We start from the raw sequence: 18,233 nt of genomic DNA, 5'->3' as shown, positions 1-18,233 counted from the left end.
CCCTTTGAATTGTGGTGCTGGAGGAGACTCCTGTGAGTCCCTTGGACTGCAAGGTGATCAAACCGGTCAGTCCTAGAGGAGATCAACCCTGACTGCTCTTTAGAAGGCCAGATACTGAAGATGAAACTCAAATACTTTGGCCACCTAATGAGAAGGAAGGACTCACTGGAGAAGAGCCTGATGCTGGGAACAATAGATGGCAAAAGAAGAAGGGGACAGCAGAGGATGAGGTGGCTAGATGGAGTCACTGAAGCAGTTGGTGTCAGCTTAAGTGGACTCCGGGGGATGGGGGAGGGCAGGAAGGCCTGGAGGAATGTTGTCCATGGGGTCGCAATGGGTCAGACATGACTTCACAACTAACAATAGCAATATTTTTTGCATATGCAACCCCATATGATGAACAAAAAAGTGTTAAAACATGTACATTTGAAAGATGTGCATAACGTGCACAAACCTAGTTTTATCAGTGGAAGAAAAATGTGTACATTCAAAAATTATGTCATTTGATGTATGCAATAAATTCATATGAAAACAAAAGACCTGACTTCACAGACTGGAATGGAGAGAAGTCAAAACAAGCTTCAAAATAGAACTTGGAATGCCTTGATGAGTTTGAATTGTTGATTTGATGGCTAAATACTTGACTGTAGCATTGTTGACCATTTTGTAAAGGGGTTGTTTGGAAAATTGCTCCTGTTCCTTTGAAAGTGGTAAGAGTTAGATAAAGATGGAAAAGTATGTTAACATTTAGAAAAGCTTTAAACTGTTTCTTATTGTAAATATTCTTCAAAATACTATGTTTAATTATCATTGATCTAAGAAGTTAATGAACTTTCATTCTGAGGACAGAAATGTGCAGATCTTTGGGGTAAGGTCTTACTAAAGCTTCTGGGTTAGCCTCTAATAAATTCACAAGTTCTGTGTAAGTATAGACATGCTCCTCTAGTTTCTCTAAAACAATGTAGCACATATCTACTCTGAACTTGTCTGTGTCCCTTAACTTCCAGTCACTTTTTCCATCTGAAAAAATTGATTTATGTTTCTGGCTATGCTGCCAATCTTTCCTCTGGCTTAATGACTTCTTTTCTTTGCATCTTCTACATTTTGTCTTTCTAAAGTGTGTTTAATTTAGCTAATTAATGGTGAGAAGACATTACCACCTTATAGGAGAATACAAAAATTTTTTACCATTCGGTTTATGCTGTTCAAGTTACTGGGATTTTAAGAAGGAAAGTAAAATCAGTAGCCAGCAATGTGGCAATATTTGTCCATGTTGATGTGTCACCACCAAACATGATGCCTGGCCTCCCTCCCAGAAAGGGGCCTTGGGAGAGAATGATGAATGTAGTGTTGAAGGTTGCAGGAAAAGAAAGAAATTGGCAGAAATTGGGCTGGTTTGCACAGGCTTTAAGCCCACCATGGACCAATGGCCATTTTAAATGTTCAACCCACGGTGGTAGTCAGCAAAGGTTGGTTGTTGATGTGATTATGTGATGACCCACAATGCATTCTTTTAGGTTGTGAATGGCTTGTTAACCTTGCCAACATCCTGTCCTCACTGGCCTTGAATAACACAATAACCCATGGACATAAACATTTTAAATATTCAAATGTTTTCACCATGGCTTAAATAAGCAATGAACACACAAACCAAGTCATTTTCTGCTAGCATGAATACTCTCATTTGGACTTCGTGTCAGGATGTTCCTGTCAGCAGAATGGAATCCTAAAATGGATTTATGTGAAACCTTTGCAAAGGAGGATTATTTAACATTCTAAGGAAAAGTGAATAGAATGTATTTCTCTTAAGCATTTCATTTTAGAGTCTGGATTAATATTGTTTTGTGTTAGTTTAAACAGACAAATGGTGGCATATCCCTGATTCTAATCTTAACTGGTGGAACTCCTATACTTTCTGTAATCAGGGAGGGAAGTGAAATAGCTTCATGTGTGCATTGGATTTCATAAACAAACAAAAAAAAAAAAGCAGATGCCTGTCTTTGTGGTGTTTATGTCCTGTTGTTAATCATATCTTTTCTTTTTATACATTACAGAGCCAGGTCCTATGGACCCACCACTCCTGTTGGATGTTAAATCCAGAGCTGTATCAATCTCTTGGCAGCATCCATCTAAGCCAAATGGCATTATCTCCCACTATAACATTTACCTAAATGGCCAACTGCACACAACTGTTCCAGGAATCACATCTAAATGCACTGTACATTTCTTGCAACCCTTCACAGTCTATCAGTTTCAAGTAGAAAGTTGCACTTCCCAAGGATGCTCACTTTCCCCTGTGACTTTACCTGTACAAACCCTTCCAGATGCACCTGAAGATATCCCCGTTCCAGAACTATATTCAGACACACCAACATCTGTGCTAATATCATGGCAACCTCCTCTTCATCCAAATGGACTGGTTGAAAACATTACCATAGAAAGGAGAACGAAGAGGACTGAACAAGTATCCACTGTTGCCACCCTGCCTTTCAATTATTCCAAGAACTACCTCGACCAAAGTGCTGCTCTTAATCCCTGGAAGAAATATGAATACAGAATATTGGCAAGTACTTTTAAAGGAGGTACTAACAGTAGTGCTTGGGCAGAAGTTACCACCAGGCCCTCCAGACCTGCAGGCATCCTGCCTCCCATGGTGGACGTGTTCGGCCCAGACACTGTACAGGTTTGTTCACTTTCATTTTTATTTGTACTAATGTGAAATTTACATTAAAATCCCTAGCTTTAAACACAGACCGTGTCATGGGACTGATTCCTCTGGCATACAAGTTCATGCTCTGATCCAGGGGACTCCTGGTATTACTATTTCTATTACAATTACTATTCTATTACATTTATATTCAGCATTTCTTTCTCTTGTAAGGAACTCAAGGAGGTTTAAAAGTTCACTTCCATTTTGACCGCACAACAACAACCATGTTAGGTAGGTTATCTGAAAGGCTGTGATTGTCCCAGTGTTACCCAGTGAGCTTCATGGCTGAGTAAGGACAAGAACTTGCATCTCCTGAGTTCCAGTCCAACACTAACCACTATAACATATTGGCTGCAGTGTAGCAATTGTTGCAAATTCCATGGTAAAATTTTTATTAGCTACATTCTTCAATAATCATATAGCTTGTGTCAATTAACTATAGCTCTGTAAGTAATTCCAAAACAATCAAAGCTAATCACTGCAACTGTGTCAGAGATGTATATAATGTGGTTTCACTGTTGCAATTGCTACAGCTGAGAATAGGGTCAAAGGGCTTGAAAGATTGCTGGCAGAATCAGTCCCAGACAATCCAAGGTAAAGGTTCTAGAAAATTTTTGCAACCTTGATGCTACATGGGGTAAAGGCCTATAAAATCCAAGGGTAAGTCCCAAGTAATTCCATGTGGAAAGTCCAACAATAGTTTCCACTTTGGACCCAAGTAGTATGTAGAAGAGTCAGGAGCAGTCCAAAATAGCTGGCTACTCTGAACTGTCAATGATGAGAAGACATAATCTATATCTAACCATACTTCATGCTCTATAAAAATTCTAGTAGTACTTTTCATGGCAGGTTCTTAACATTACAAAGTTCGAGGAGACAATTCAAATTAAATGAAGAGTCATTGTGACCCTCTTCTAGAGGGTGGGATGATGGTAAATCCAAACAGAGTGGATTTGGGCAGTGAAGACAAGAGTGTTCCTCACAAAGGCCTCCAGCTTGGACACCTGCTTAACAGAGAAGGTGTGGCTGTGACAGCCATTGTCCTGAATAATTAACTGATAAGAGATTTAGCTTATCTAAATTGACATACCAAATGAAGTTGGTAAAAGTCAGTTCTAGCTACTGACACAGTTGTTTATAGCTTGGAGGTTGCTCTATCAGTAATGAACAACCTCCAAGCTACAACCACAGTCCTTCAGGGAAAATAAAATTCAGTCCAGTAGCAATTGAATTCCTCTATACAGTACAAACCAGAACATTTTACTACCTAAAATATTTCTGTCTCATCCGGATTAAGCTTCAGCCTCTGGGTTATCTAGGTCTGGTATATGTATTTCAGGAGCTTTACTTCACCTGGTAAATAGTCCTGCGCCTTCTAAGTAATACATGTCAAGCTCCATCTTCCACCTTTTCTAGCATTCCAGTTTTCAACTTCCTCAGCTTCCAGCTCAAAGATTAATCTCGGAACCTATTAAAATGCAGATCAGCCTTCAGGTTTAATTTGGATATGACCACCTATGCACCCGGCTGGACCCTGACAAGTCCATTCTGTAACTCCTTGGCTGCTATCCCTGTTGCACATTAGCTTTTCTCCAAATTCAACAATGTCTCTTCACCACCAGCAATAGTAGTTTTGGTACTTTTAATGATTAGTATTTAGCCTGAAACCACCATTAATTCAGACTTTCCCCCCACTATTTTGCTCTCTGTTACAGTGTTGAAAGGCTTCCAGTTCTCTTTCACACCTGAAATACTTGGAATGACACTGCGGGGGTATTGAATTTTAATCACCAAGCCAGACTAAAACATGCATGATACGAAAACGTAGCCTTCTAGGCTTTCTGAAAATGAAAATAGTTATGAGTGATAAATGTTACATGTTTTCATAAAGATGTCAGGATATCTTTAATCTCCAATGAAGCTAAAACTGATGCCTAAGTTGACTGACTAAGGAAATAATAGTCTTAGAGGACTACCTAGGAAATTTTCAATTATTCACATCATTCATTTGGGAATGAACTCTAGAGGACAGGATAACTACCATTGTTTTGGCTTGCATACAAACTTCATTCAAGGGAAATTAGTGTAACCAAACAAGAGGGATTTTTGTAGCTTAGAAGCCTCTTTTGTGTAAATACACACATGCTTCCATGAAGTCAGTCTTGTACTAGTGCCAAAAAGTGTTGGTACGGTAGCTTGCTCACTAGAGCACAAAACAAAGGACATTTGCATAAGGCTGGAGATCATCCACTAAAATTATTGTTGCTGTTATTGATGTGGATGTTCATTCCATATGTGTTTGTGCATAGATATTCCAACCATGTTAAATATTTGAATATTATTTATATAATGAAAAAAATGTGAAACCAGTGTTTGAAATCTTGACTAGGACTGTATGAGGAATCCATTTTCAGGTGGTGGTGGAAATCTATTATATTTCCTCGATCTGCCCCCTTCCCAGTTCTGGTTCACTGTCTATATAGTGGTACAGAGCCACTACAAACTGACTCAGGTCAGCTTGTGGACTTAAAATTCACTGTGATTTGCATTTTTTCAAACTGCTGACAGAATTTTGCTAAAATGGCAGCAGGAAAGCATGAGGCTTTAACCAAATGTGTGCAATTCATGTAAGTCATGTTAGCATCATGCATTTCTAGGGTGCTAATTTGAACAAAATTTGGTAAATGGCGTGGTTTCTGTGTGCTGCTTTGTGCAAAAACAGTCATTCCTCACTCAAAATGGCACCCTAAAATCACATGACTTTGAGTAATTTGCACAAAGTTGAGTTAAAGCCACATGTGTTCCAGAAGCTGTTTTACATGCATTCCATTTTCAGTTTGAAGAAAATATGCAAATTATGGTCTGCCTTTCAGATGGAAGTCCATTAAAAAAACCTCAACTCAGTTCACTTCTGATCATTGGATAGGAAACAGGCAGACATCCTGCAAGCTCGAACAAGCTGTATTTCCGTTTTGGTACATCCCTAAACTTGGCAAGCAATACTAGCTCTAAAATGTGGAAAACCATGCAGATTTTTGGAAATATGTAGCATCTACATCACAGCCCAAATGTCTACAATGGAAAGTGGATTATTTAAAAACTATAGCCCAGATATCACTGGAATGAATGAATCCCTCCCATAGTTGAAGGGTATGGAACTCAGAATATTTAAAAACATTTATGTATGTATGTATAAAAGGAAGTTACAGAAAGTCAGACCAACATAATGATATATCAGAAGGTGTGTGTGTTTGTGTATCAAACTAAGTACATCAATAACCTGTGGAAACATTGGGCCTGTGAATGAAGTTTTCCCAGCTTAATAAATCATGGTTTATTAAGCTGAGAATGAATGTCATTCCCACATTCTTTCTTTTCTCCCCTTCCCTATTGTGCCCCCTTTGGGGCTTCAGTTTTCGTTTCTTTAAAGCATAGTTATTATTGCTTTTGAAACTGTGGAACTGTGTTTCAGCCTTGGACTCAGATTATGCTCCTTTATTATTTCCTTTTAAAAAGCATATATTAGAGAGCAATCCTTTGGACCTAGATATTTGTCTGAGGTTGGAAGCAGGACTCTGACCAAGGAACTTGGAATCTATACTTCAGCCTCCACCCCAGCACCACCAGCAGCTGGTGCAGAAAGAACCACACTGGCTGCCCCTCTGAGTCAACACTGCAGAGGTGACAAAAGGGACAGGAAGGGGTTGGACCCCTCCATGAGATGGTGTAACCTTATAGCATGACAGGTTCCTTCCCTCCCTCTCTGAAGCACCTCCTCTTGATGCCATTTTAGCCACTGAACTGAAAATTAGAGTGGGAGATACAAGGAGGGAAAGATTGCATCCATTGCTCCTTCTTCTTTGCACAGGATGCTTTTATGCCTCCGAGTTAAAGGTCTTTCAAGCATCATGGGCACAACTCACAGGACTGTGCCACAAGTCACCTTCCACCCGTCTGGATACTAATATAAATGATTCTGGCTCTAAGTATAGAAAAGCTTTCAGCTAGTGAGGACTGAGAATGCAATGCCATCCTACTTCCAGCCACCAGATCAGAAGCAGAATTGATCTTTTCTCATAAGAACATAAAAACAACCATTTTGGATTAGAACAAATGGCCACCTAGTTTTGCATTCTGTTTCAAAAGTGGCCATAGATGCATACAGAAAGGACATGTGTGCAATAGACCCTTCATGCTCAGTTTCTGTATCAGCTACTCTTCACAGTCATGACTAGCATCCATTCAAAGCCTTAATCTCAATGAATGTGTGTAACCGCTTTTAAAGTCAGGCAAATTAGTGTTTACCACTGTATCTTCTGGTGAAGTCCATACTTCAACTATGCAACTATGCCTTTTATCTTTCCTGAATCTCACACCATGCACTTTTATTTGCAGGTTTTCTACTTACATGTGTAAATTGTGTGCCATTATTTTGTGTGTGGCTCTGCTGTTTCTCCCTCTCCCTGCCTGCCACTGCCCCTTGGAATGTCAGCACTCATTAGCATGGTAAACTTTGGATATATCTAATTAATCTGCATACAAATGTACCAGCTTCCACCAGGTGAACAGAGAGAGAGTTGTTCCCCCTTTCCTAATCCAGCCTACTGCACATCTCCAAATCTTTGGGAGAATTGGGAGACATTCTGGACAGATTTTGGGGGACTGCAGGTAGAGAAGAGGAGGGAAAAGTCCCACTGTTCAAACACATGTCCCATGAGTTAGTTTTCCCTCTCTCAATGTGTAGGTCATTTTATCCAGTCATACCCTAACTGTTTCCAGTCATAGCTTCTGCCCCTTCCTCACCATCCCAACAATATTACAGGTGACAGCATTGATTATTTGTCTGATATGGGAAGATCATGTGCAGACAGTAGATATGCACTATGCATAAATAAATGTCTGAATCAAGCTCTAGAAAAGCACTTGCCCACTTGGCACCTGCCAGATGTGCTGGACTCCAATTCCCAGTCACCATACTCTGACTGTGCTGGCAGGAGGTGATGGCTGTTGTATTTCAACGCACCTGGATGATGCCACGTTGGGGAAGGCTGGTCTGGGTGGTCTTGACTCATTCTTGAATCCTTTTACTGAAAATGATCTATGACTTGCTTTGCATTCAAGGGTGCTGCTATGAACATGGGATCCCTTCCACCTGGAGATCCTTTCCCATTCATTTAATTAAAGAGAACAGTTCAGCAGCCTCTTCTGTTTAAATGCAGGGGAAGTTTCTTTGTATTGACGACCATGGTTTGTGCTCCTGTATTAGAGCACTGTATTTAGCTTCAGCTAAATCTTCCTCTTTGTAGCAGTGGATATCTGCAGAAACATTTAAGCAGGCAATGCTATGGCCCAAATACAAGCATCTCAGAAAACTCTCCAAGATCAGAGATAGTATTATGAAATTCCTTCCTCTTCAGCCAGCACTGAAAATGACCTCAGAGGAGGAGGAAAGAGGATTGTCCAATGGACAGGAGTGGAATAAATTAGAAAGGCCAGCATATAAATTATCATGAGCCTTCTGCCGCCTCCTTCCCTCCCCATCCAAAGTGCTCTTGCTGGACAGGCTGAAGAGTCTGTCTAGTGAAAATCAAGAAAGATGGAGGGGAGGAAGGTAGAAAGTAGCTTTCACCATTCTTTCTGCCCTGCTAGCTTTAGTCTGGGAGGACATAAGGAACTCAGAAATTTCCAAGTTTAGGGTCTTCCAAGTGACAAATAAACAATCAGTAGGATTGCTGAATTTTTAATATTTGTGGCAACCACATTTTTGGTCTTGAAGTGCTTTTGATTATTTTACTGTGTTGCTTCCCCAGTGTATTAACCGTACTCTAAAATGACCATGCACTTATTTCTAGAAATCAGATTTAAGAGTATCTAACAGACTCTTGCTCGCTCTCTCTCTCTCTCCGTGTGTGTGTGTGTATTTTAATATACAGCCAGTCAGTCTGGCCTTCCATCATGCATGTTCTGTTGAAATCAGTGGGACCTAAACAAGTATAGCTAGATGTTGGATCTGCAGCACATTTATTTATTTGAACATTTTTAACTGCCCTTCATCCTTACCTTCACAATGCAAATGGACAGGTATGATTAAAATAATATACAATCTCCCACATCATTATGATAACAGAGAATTCAACAAACACAGTAGAACAGACCAAATCAATCAATTACAATGACTGCATAAATAAAAAATAGTTTTAAACTCATGCCAACACTGTAATTGTTTTGGCATCAGTCACACGTCTGTGGAGAAGCTATTCCAAAGGCACAACCGTGAAGGCTGTCTCCCTTGTTAACACACAACGTACATGAAGTTCTTGGAGAAAAGCCTCCCCGATCATCTTAATTCATGAGCAGGATGGTATTGGGGCAGTTGTTCCTACAGATATTTGGGCTGTGATCCTATCTATGCTTATCTAAAATAGTACCAGAGTTTTAGACTATAATTTACATCAGTCCGAATGGCCAGTGATGGGAGTTCTAGTACAAACCATCTGGAGGACACCATACTAGGGAATGCTGATCTATCAACTGGACTGTATTCATGCCAGTAAAAGTCTTGCAATTTTTCTTCTATCTAATCTATGAGTCTTGTTTTTCTTCTTAACTACATTACCACCATCTCCCTCCTCCCCCATTATCTGTACAGCAAGAAGTGGCATAATTCCGCAAACAAGAGGAAGAACATTTAATAGAAATGCTAAAAGAGATTAACATGACAATGACAAATGATACATATATTTGCATGCTTACTTCAGGCAAAGGAAAAATCTATTTAGCATCATCATTGTTATTGTCAAAATAACATCAAGAGCATTGCTTAATATATATTTTACAATCCTTATCTTAGACTGTACACTTCTGGACTATACTTTTCTGCAGTAGAACTTGAACTCAAGCCACATTTTATTCACTCTCTCCTATTGGATCTATCAGTGTAAGAAAAAGGGGACATTTGAGGGAAAATGAGTGCATGCACTTTTCATGCTGCCCTTCATACCCTGCAGGGTACGTGGCATTTCCCATCTGTTCTAGAGGAAGAACAGGTGTTAAACAGATGTGCTGATACAACTCTGCATTTATTTTGCAGTAAAAAATGAATTATCTCATACCTTCTACCTGTGACATACAGAGTTCAAGCATGGCAGTGACTTTCTGCATATGTACATGTTACTTTTTACTACAGATATAAAAATAAACTGATGATACAGCCATAGCATGTGCTACAATTATAATGGGAACTGATTTCAGATAACCTATAGTTTATTTTTTGAGTTTACTCTGGTTTATTGAGGCCAAGTTCACACAAAAATGTTAAACAAATTACCGATGAAAGGCACAGGTTGTTTAGCCACTCATACTTACAGCAGGAGTAATCAAACAGCATAATGGATATAAGATACAACAAACTTTAATTGCTAAAACTGAGGGACTTCTCAACATTTCCACTTAGAAAATTAGGTTCTGAAATAAAAATCCAGTCTTAATTTTTTTCAGAAAGATTCCATTATGGGTGGTTTTAAAACAAATAAACTAGCTGTGGAATGGTAAAAAAATACAAAGCAAAACCATGTGTGTCCTGATTCCAGCCAAATATTAAGCCAGTTTACAGCATCTGTACACCTAGGCGCTTCCACTTCAGCTATCTCTTGTGTCACTAAAAAATAAGGGAAAGGTATAAATGCACATACACTTAGGCAAAGGAAGGCGAAGAAGAATAAGTGAAAGGACTTCCCTGATTCACATTGTAATTCTTCAACCAAGAATTGCAAGTTTCAGAATCATATCAAGACAGTCCTTGACACAGCTGTATTACCATTGTTACCTCAGGACACCTCACAATTTGCTTATGTACAGTTTGTGTCATCATGTGGATTTGGCTACAGCATACATAGCTACTTTGGGATATCAAGAAGGGCTTTGTTTCACGGTATACTTGTGTGTGTTTAAGGGTCCAATATAATCCTTAATGTTTATACTAAAATGTCTCCCTCTTGATAAATAAGCCGTAGGGAAAATTGCACAGTATCTTAAGCTTTATGGTTATCGGACACCTACCTAGGGCTTAGAACAAATGGAAGATTCTTTGCATTGTGCCACGTGCTCGCAAAATTAGTATCTATAATACAGTTCTCATGTGGAGGGTAGTAATTAAGCAATTGCTTTACAGGCAGTCCAGTAAGCTATCTCAGTTACCTCATAGCATTGTAAGAGCTTTTATTCAGGAACTGGATGATGTAGTAATCTTTTCTCAAACTAGGAGCAAGCTTTCAACAGTCAGTACAGCCAGTCCTGAAACATTAAGTACAAATATTTACCTGAGCTTGAATAAGCAGAATGTATTATAAAGAATAAACTTTTCCTTTCCTCTGTTTAGCCATAAAACAATATGAATGGTTTTGTGATACGGAGCTTTACCATATTGTTTACTGATATATTCAGCTTTCTTTTGTTGAACTGGGAGTAGTTAAAACGGTCAGGCAGCAGTACTTCTAGAAACCTGTCACTGGCATATATATTGAATGAATATTGAAAGTTCCTAATCTGTGGATCATTTTGTTTTGTTTTCCATATTTGTTGTCATACCCTTGTTAGGATTTATACTAATTCCATCTCTGCAGCTTGGAAGAGTTCTATTGCTACCATATTTAGTCTGAATGCATTATTGCAAATCTGAGTAAGGATTTTTGCAAACTTGATTTGATACTTTCCATGTACTCAGTAGACTGATATACCTCACACTACATCAATCATTCAGAACAGTAATAGTGTACTGTTTATGCCCTTTCAGTAGTTATATTGCACTGGTGAAATGCAGTACTGGCACAACAGGATTAAGCTCAGAAAGTAGTAGCTGGAAAAAACAATCACTATTTGTAAGAAAGGAGAATCAGACATGGCTGACTGAAGGGAAAAAAAACGTAATGGCATAATTCTTCAGAAGGTCGGATCCAACAATAGTTCTGCTGCTAGAAGGAATTCTGTGAACAGAACTGGGTGGGGAAAGGGTGGTGATTACACCCCCTTCCTTGCACCTTCAAAATCTTTTCTAGACTGTTGTGAAAAACTCTGTTCTAGATTTTAGAGTGGTGTGGATGGACAGCTGGTAAGAGAAGAGAGGAAGAACATCCCATTGCACTAGCAGACATCTGGTAGCATGCTGTTGAATTTAACCCATAGTCCTGGTCTGAATCTTTTTCTTCTTGGAACACTATTTTGCTTAAACTGAAAGGTTTTGACTATGTCATAAAGAAATGCTTCCCAAGGTTATAGCTGCTTAATGGGGGGGAAATGGCTAATTTCTATCCCTTAAATTTTGTGGTGGAGAAAATAAGGTGCTTTGATCTTTAAATGACAGCTTCCTGAATCATTATGGTGAATTAGTTAATCTCTCCCAGTAGCTGCCCTATTCTAGCTTCCTCTTGGGCACCCTCTTTCTTAGTCTTAGCACAGAGCTTCAAATCAGAGGAAAAACTACTGCAGTTTGTAACACAAAGCCAACCAGTGTGCCCTCTCACTTGTATGTGTTCCTAATTCTTGTATTAAAGGTCATTCAACTTAGTAAAACCAGAACAGCAACAAAAAAGTGGAACAAAACATTGCAACATTAAAAAATGGATCCATAGCGCTTTATTTTAATTGTACATGTCAGTTTGTCTTTTTTTCTAACCTGCAGACATTTGCTGACAGTGGACAGGAGAAAACAACTGCACACGCATCTAGTTTGTGTTCTTTTGTTTTCCTCGAACATCAGCAACTACCACCTTTTCTTGGATAGTTAGCAAAGAACTTTAGAATGTGAAGGGAACAATTCTGATACGGTAGTGTGGTTTGTTCAATTTTATATATATTTACAGAGAGAAAGCGCGCATATGGCATTTATAAGCATGTGGGTATACAGTAAAGTAGCTTCTTGGATACAAGCCAAGGTGCCTCTCTATATATTACAGTCTGACCATATATGTTTTTGCATCATGCGGCATTCCAAGCAGTTAGGTTAAAGGGCCTGCTATAATGTGAGCAGAAAGGCACAACTAGTCACTGTAATATGGCAATAGCTGCAATTTTTTAAAAAGTGAGTGTATAATTAATTCCCTATCCTAATAACCTCGAATGAGTTTCTTCTTTTGGAATAGACTTTCCCATTGTAGAGACTGGGCATGCATCTCTCAAAATACAGCATTTCAAGGTGGTTAACTATGAATCTAAATCTGAACTGGAAGAAGATACAGGGTCAGAATTCCTAGAAGAAATACCAAGGCCCTCAGACCCTAAGGAAAACCAAGAGACCGGTGAAAAACAGGCCACTTTTGATTCCGGGGGACACACTGTTGAGCGGGCAGGGCCAGAGGGGAGCAATGTAATATAATCAGCCTCATCATCCTGTATCTGACCAAGACAGCAGGCCAATTGAGTAGCATGTTGGAATCCTCAATGTCTGGCCCACAAGCAGCAGGAACTTTCCTGAGGTTGCAAAGGGAGGAGAAGGGTGCAGTTTGGAATCATCTGCTTGGCATGCACTGTATTTCTCTAATTAGTTGGCTTCCTAACTTGACTGATGTCTTTTCCTAACAGTCTCTGCAATACTTATTTACTTCTTTTGTATCACAAAGCCTGCCTGGCTAGCTTGTTTTAACATAATCAGTTTAACTTCTTGAAAGTGTATTAGGTCTTCTAGAATGATGTTGAGCGCAGGTTAGATATTGCCATAGGTATTGGGAGAAATAAACAGCAATCAGACTTTCCCTTGCTTGAGTGGAAGTGTTTTCTGATTGTGCCAAGGCTCCATTAAGTCCACGCCTACTTCAACTATCCTTAAGAGGACTGAAAAAAGAATCATGACAAGATTAATAGGATAAAATTTTAAGAGACTATTTGAAAGTAACTTGTTCATGTTTTGACAGAAAAAAGTCCTGCAACTCCTGGGAGTTGTAAGCCTAGCTTTCTCTCTAAACATGCCCTTAATATCAATTTTAGTCACAGATATATAGTAAAGCTCAATCCATCTCTAAATATTCATTAGAGTGTTGAACTAAAACTTGGGAGATTCAATCATGGGTAACTGGGGTAGTCACTGATAGCTCCATGGTAACAAGACTTATGGTTAATTCTATATGCTATATCCAAAAATCTCTTTTAAGGTAGTCCAGAAGCCTCAGCAACCATGTAACTCTGCCACTGTTCTTTTTGTGTAATAGTTTTCCATGACTATTCACTTTTTCCATTCCGTTCTGTTCCGTTCCTTTCCAGTACATGCCCATGCCAATTCTGTGACAAGTCCTCTTGATTCACAAGCACTTGCTCTTTGATAGACATTAAACAGTGACCTGATCAGATCTTGGGCATCTGCCCTAGAAATGTGGAAAGGCTGTAAGGCATTCAAGTGGCATGATTAATTAAGCTTTGCTTTAAACGACTCCTATAGGGGTTGACTAAAGCAGGTGGCTTAATAGCAGAGAGTTTTAAGAAAGGGTACTTTCGTACATCATAAACGTGTTGCTGTAATATATGGTAGAAAAATAAGAATGCAATGTATTACACTAAGCTGTAGCCAAACATTAACACTCCTTTTAAATGAATAATAATTGATATCAGGGTGAACTTGGCAAAGCCATGGGCATAGCTCATGAGAACAGAGAGAAAATATATCTTGTTAGTGCTTACCACCACAAGAGAGACTAAGTTTTTGAGGCTGTTATTTTTTTCCTACCAAATGGATTTTGCCAAGAATATATAGTTAGGTAATGTCAAGTTGTGTAAACATCTTCATATGCCATTCCAGAGCACTAGCTATTGCAGAGCAGAGCAAAGCAAAGCAAAGATCCCACTTTGTCCAGCATTCTTTTCACACAGTGGGACATGTACACAACAGCGCACTCACACCCATGTTCTGCAGTGTACATTGGTATGCTTTCTGCCTTACTAGAAGTAGCATAATGGTCATCAGAACTTAATAGCCATTGATAAACTCCATGAATTTGTCCAATTCTCTGTTAAAGCCATTCAAATCCATGGACATCACAACATCTTGTGGCAACACAATCCATTGTCTAACCATACATTGTGTGAAGAAGTATTTTGTCCTGCTTCTCCTACTATTCAGCTTCATGGGATGACACCTTTGGGTTCTAGTATTATCAGAAAGGGAGAAATGTTTCCCTATGCACTTTCTCCATGCCCTAAGTAATTTTGTTCACATCTACTCACTCCTTTTCGAGTATAAACAATCCCAGATGTTATGGCTTTTCCTCATAGAGGCATAACAGCAGCCCTTTCATCTCTTCAGCTACTCTTTCTGAACTGTTTCTAATTGCACAATATCCTTCTGTTGGTTCAGTGACCGCAACTGTATACCATGTTCTAAGTGTGGTCAGACGATAAAGTAGTTTAAAGGCAATATGATCTTAGCAGTTTTATTTTCATTTCATTTCCTAATTATGTCTAACATGGAATTTGCCTGTTTTGCAGCTGGTGCATACTGGGCTGACATTTTCATTGAATTTTCTACCACAGCTCCAAGATCTGTTTCTTGATCAGTCACTGCTAATTTATATATTAAGCTGGGATTTTTTTGTCCTAATATGTATTGCTTTATACTTTTATTATATTGAACCACATTTGCCATTTGATGCCTATTCTTCCAATTTGGAGCGGTACTTTTGGCACCCCTCAAAACCCATTTTTGTTTTAACCAGCCAAATACTTTTCTGTCCTTAGCAAACAGCCATTCTGTTGCTTACCTTAATACCAGATAAGTTATGAATAACTGAAAAAACATTGATCCCAGTACCAGTCTCTGTGGAAACCCACCATTTCTATGTCTCCACTGCAAAAATTTACCTTTTATTCCTAGTCTCCTGTTTCCACTCTGTAACTGATTACTCATTCCCGAAAAGACCTCTCTTATCCCATGGCTGCTCAGGAGACTTTGGTGAAGGACTTTGTCAAAAGTATTTTGGAAGTCCAACTAAATAACTACTGGATCACCCCTGTTCACATGTTTCCTGACACTCTCAAAAAACTCTAAAAGCTTGGTGAGACAGAACTTACCTTTGCAGAAGTCATGTTGATTTTTTTTAGCAGTGCCGCCCTTCTGTATGCTTACTGATTTTATCTTTAATAATGCTTTCAGTCAATTTACCCAGAGCACACATTATGCTAACAAGCTTGTAATTTCCCAGATCCCCCCAAGATTGCTTTTTAATTGGCCATTCTCCCATCCTCCAGTACAGAGAATGACCTTAGGGACATGTTGCATATTTTTGTTAGAAGATCAGCAATTTCATATCTGAGTTCTTCAAGAACTCTATGATGGTTGCCATCTGGGGGTGGTGGTTTATTTATCTTCAATTTGTCAGTAGGGCAGAGAACTTCATCGTTTGTCACCAAGATTTTCTTCAGTTCCTCAGACATCCTTCTTGAAAAGTTACTTGTGGCCCATTAAAAATAAAAAATATGTGCCACAAGCTTTCATGGGCTAGAGCCCACTTTGCCAGCCATATGAAAAAATTATGTAGATCAGGAGTAGGCAACTTTTTGGAGCTCAGGACACATTTGAGAAACTGCCCTTGGTACCACCATAAATGACTAGGATAGTAACTGTTGTATAAGACTGCCTGAAAGACTGCATACAAGGCAGATGCGAGGGCTGCGTCCCAATATACTTAACTACTCCTTTGAACCCATAGTTTCCAGTACCAAAGGAAACCTATTTGACAGCAATCTCAGTTTCCAGTGTGAAAATGTTTTAAGTGGGGTGGAGGGTAGGGTAAGGCATCTTGGGACATGCAGAGAAAGGTATCCAGGGATGCATTAATGACCATGAATACCCCCTTGCCTAACCCTTTTCTGTAATAGTGTCTCATCTGTGGAACACCCTCCCAGTTGAGATCCTCCAGGCAACTTCTCTTTTTACCTTTAGATGCCAATTGAAAACCTTTCTTTTCCATAATTATTTTGGTGAGTTAGTTAAGTTGGTTTTACTATGGTTATCATATTGGCTTATTGACACTGCTGCCATGTTAAAAGAAATTTTAGCTGCCATTGTTTTAGGTGATTTTATTATGTGAATGTTGATTTTTATTATGTTTATTGTTCTATTTTATTGATTTATTATGTATTGTTTATATCAATTTGTTTTAATTGTTGCTGCCCAATGTAATGTAAGCCTCACAGCTATGGAGTGCAGCATACAAGTGCAACAAATAAATAGATACATACATAAATGACTCTGCTGTAAGTAACAGATATAGTTCTCATAACTAGAGGGACAAACTATATATGACATAGCAAAGCCAAAAGGAAGCTGGACTAGACAATCTAGTCTAGCAGTTCACTTTATATTTTAGGTGGTATAAATTTCAGCAGGACTTAACGGAATAATTTGCTGTCTTCAATGATGGACTGAAATCCACCAACTAGTATTGTATTAGGTAGGCCTGGATGGTGGTTGGGATGGGTGTGGCATGAATTATTTAACTAAGCATCGCAGTGGTCATAGAAGCTTTAATATCTGTGCTTCTAGTCTGATTAGTTGGAGTAGTGAATACTGGTTGATGGAGCAGTGTTCTGTTTTCATTGTGAGGGAGCATATTAGTTACCACCATGCATGTGTTGTTTAAGATTCTGTTACAATACCATAAAAGCATCATAGTTGTCTCTGGTCTTCCTTGTTTACCTTCTTTTATACTTACTCGGTTCTCAATAGGAATGGCCAGCTGCTACCTTGAGGTTTACAGCAAATGCATGTTTGTAATACATGGAGGGTGTTGCAGGAAGAAATATCTTTTCTTTCATGTTGTAAATTACAGCATAATATTTCCTTGCCTGGATGATTTTACACTGTTTCATAAGGGAGGATGAAGATAATGCAAATAACTAGGATGGATTCATGTCCGCCTCCCCCTAGCTTTAGATTTGCTTTCCTGTGGTGTTTTTGTCAGTGACTTTCATGTTATTGTGAGCTAAACATTTTAAGCCTTGCCAGAATGAAATCTTTTCCATGATGATACTGCTAAGCTTGCTTTGTGTTCCTGTGATTCAAAAATTCCTTTTCCAAGTTGCTTTTATCGAAGACCTCCAACATGCTTAAAGATTCACGTGGCTAGATGCTTTACAAGTATCATGGCCTCAACCTAGTATGGCTTTCTATGCCCTCTGAAATTACATATTTCAGAATGTTCAGTGTCAAGAACTGAATGAAGAGGAAGAGGTAGGTCTCTCAGATCTCTGATAATTTACTCTAGGTAATTGTTTTATAGCATTCACACAAGTTGACCCAGTTGATACGCATTACTATATTTGTTACACTTTGGACTCAGAACCAAATAGAGCTCTAAAATTCATTTTGATCCAAAACTTACTATACATTTCTGTGCCCATCTCTGTATTTAGTCTTTCAAGATATAAATAGACTCCCTGTTGTAGCACATAGGACTGTGGGTCAGCCAGTACATCAAAGCCAGTCACCCTGTTAGCTGCTATCTACGTCAAGATCCCTGTGCACAGTGACTCACCAAATATC

At 38.9% G+C, this 18,233-nt stretch overlaps 1 protein-coding gene across 1 annotated transcript in view; it reads left to right on the top strand.

Annotated features, from left to right (window-relative positions):
* USH2A (usherin) overlaps positions 1 to 18,233 on the top strand; it is a 579,889-nt gene that overhangs the window by 358,010 nt on the left and 203,646 nt on the right. The window contains exon 40 of the mRNA XM_044449731.1: positions 2,055 to 2,683. Within this exon, the coding sequence (XP_044305666.1) occupies positions 2,055 to 2,683 (629 nt within the window). The remainder of the gene's footprint in view (positions 1 to 2,054; positions 2,684 to 18,233) is intronic.

This window comes from Varanus komodoensis, unplaced genomic scaffold (genome assembly GCF_004798865.1).
Source record: "Varanus komodoensis strain SLA01 unplaced genomic scaffold, ASM479886v1 scaffold1, whole genome shotgun sequence".
In the NCBI taxonomy this organism is placed as follows: Eukaryota; Metazoa; Chordata; class Lepidosauria; order Squamata; family Varanidae; genus Varanus; species Varanus komodoensis.
The sequence above is the reverse complement of the archived record's forward strand: the minus strand, read 5'-3'. Positions and strand labels throughout refer to the sequence as shown.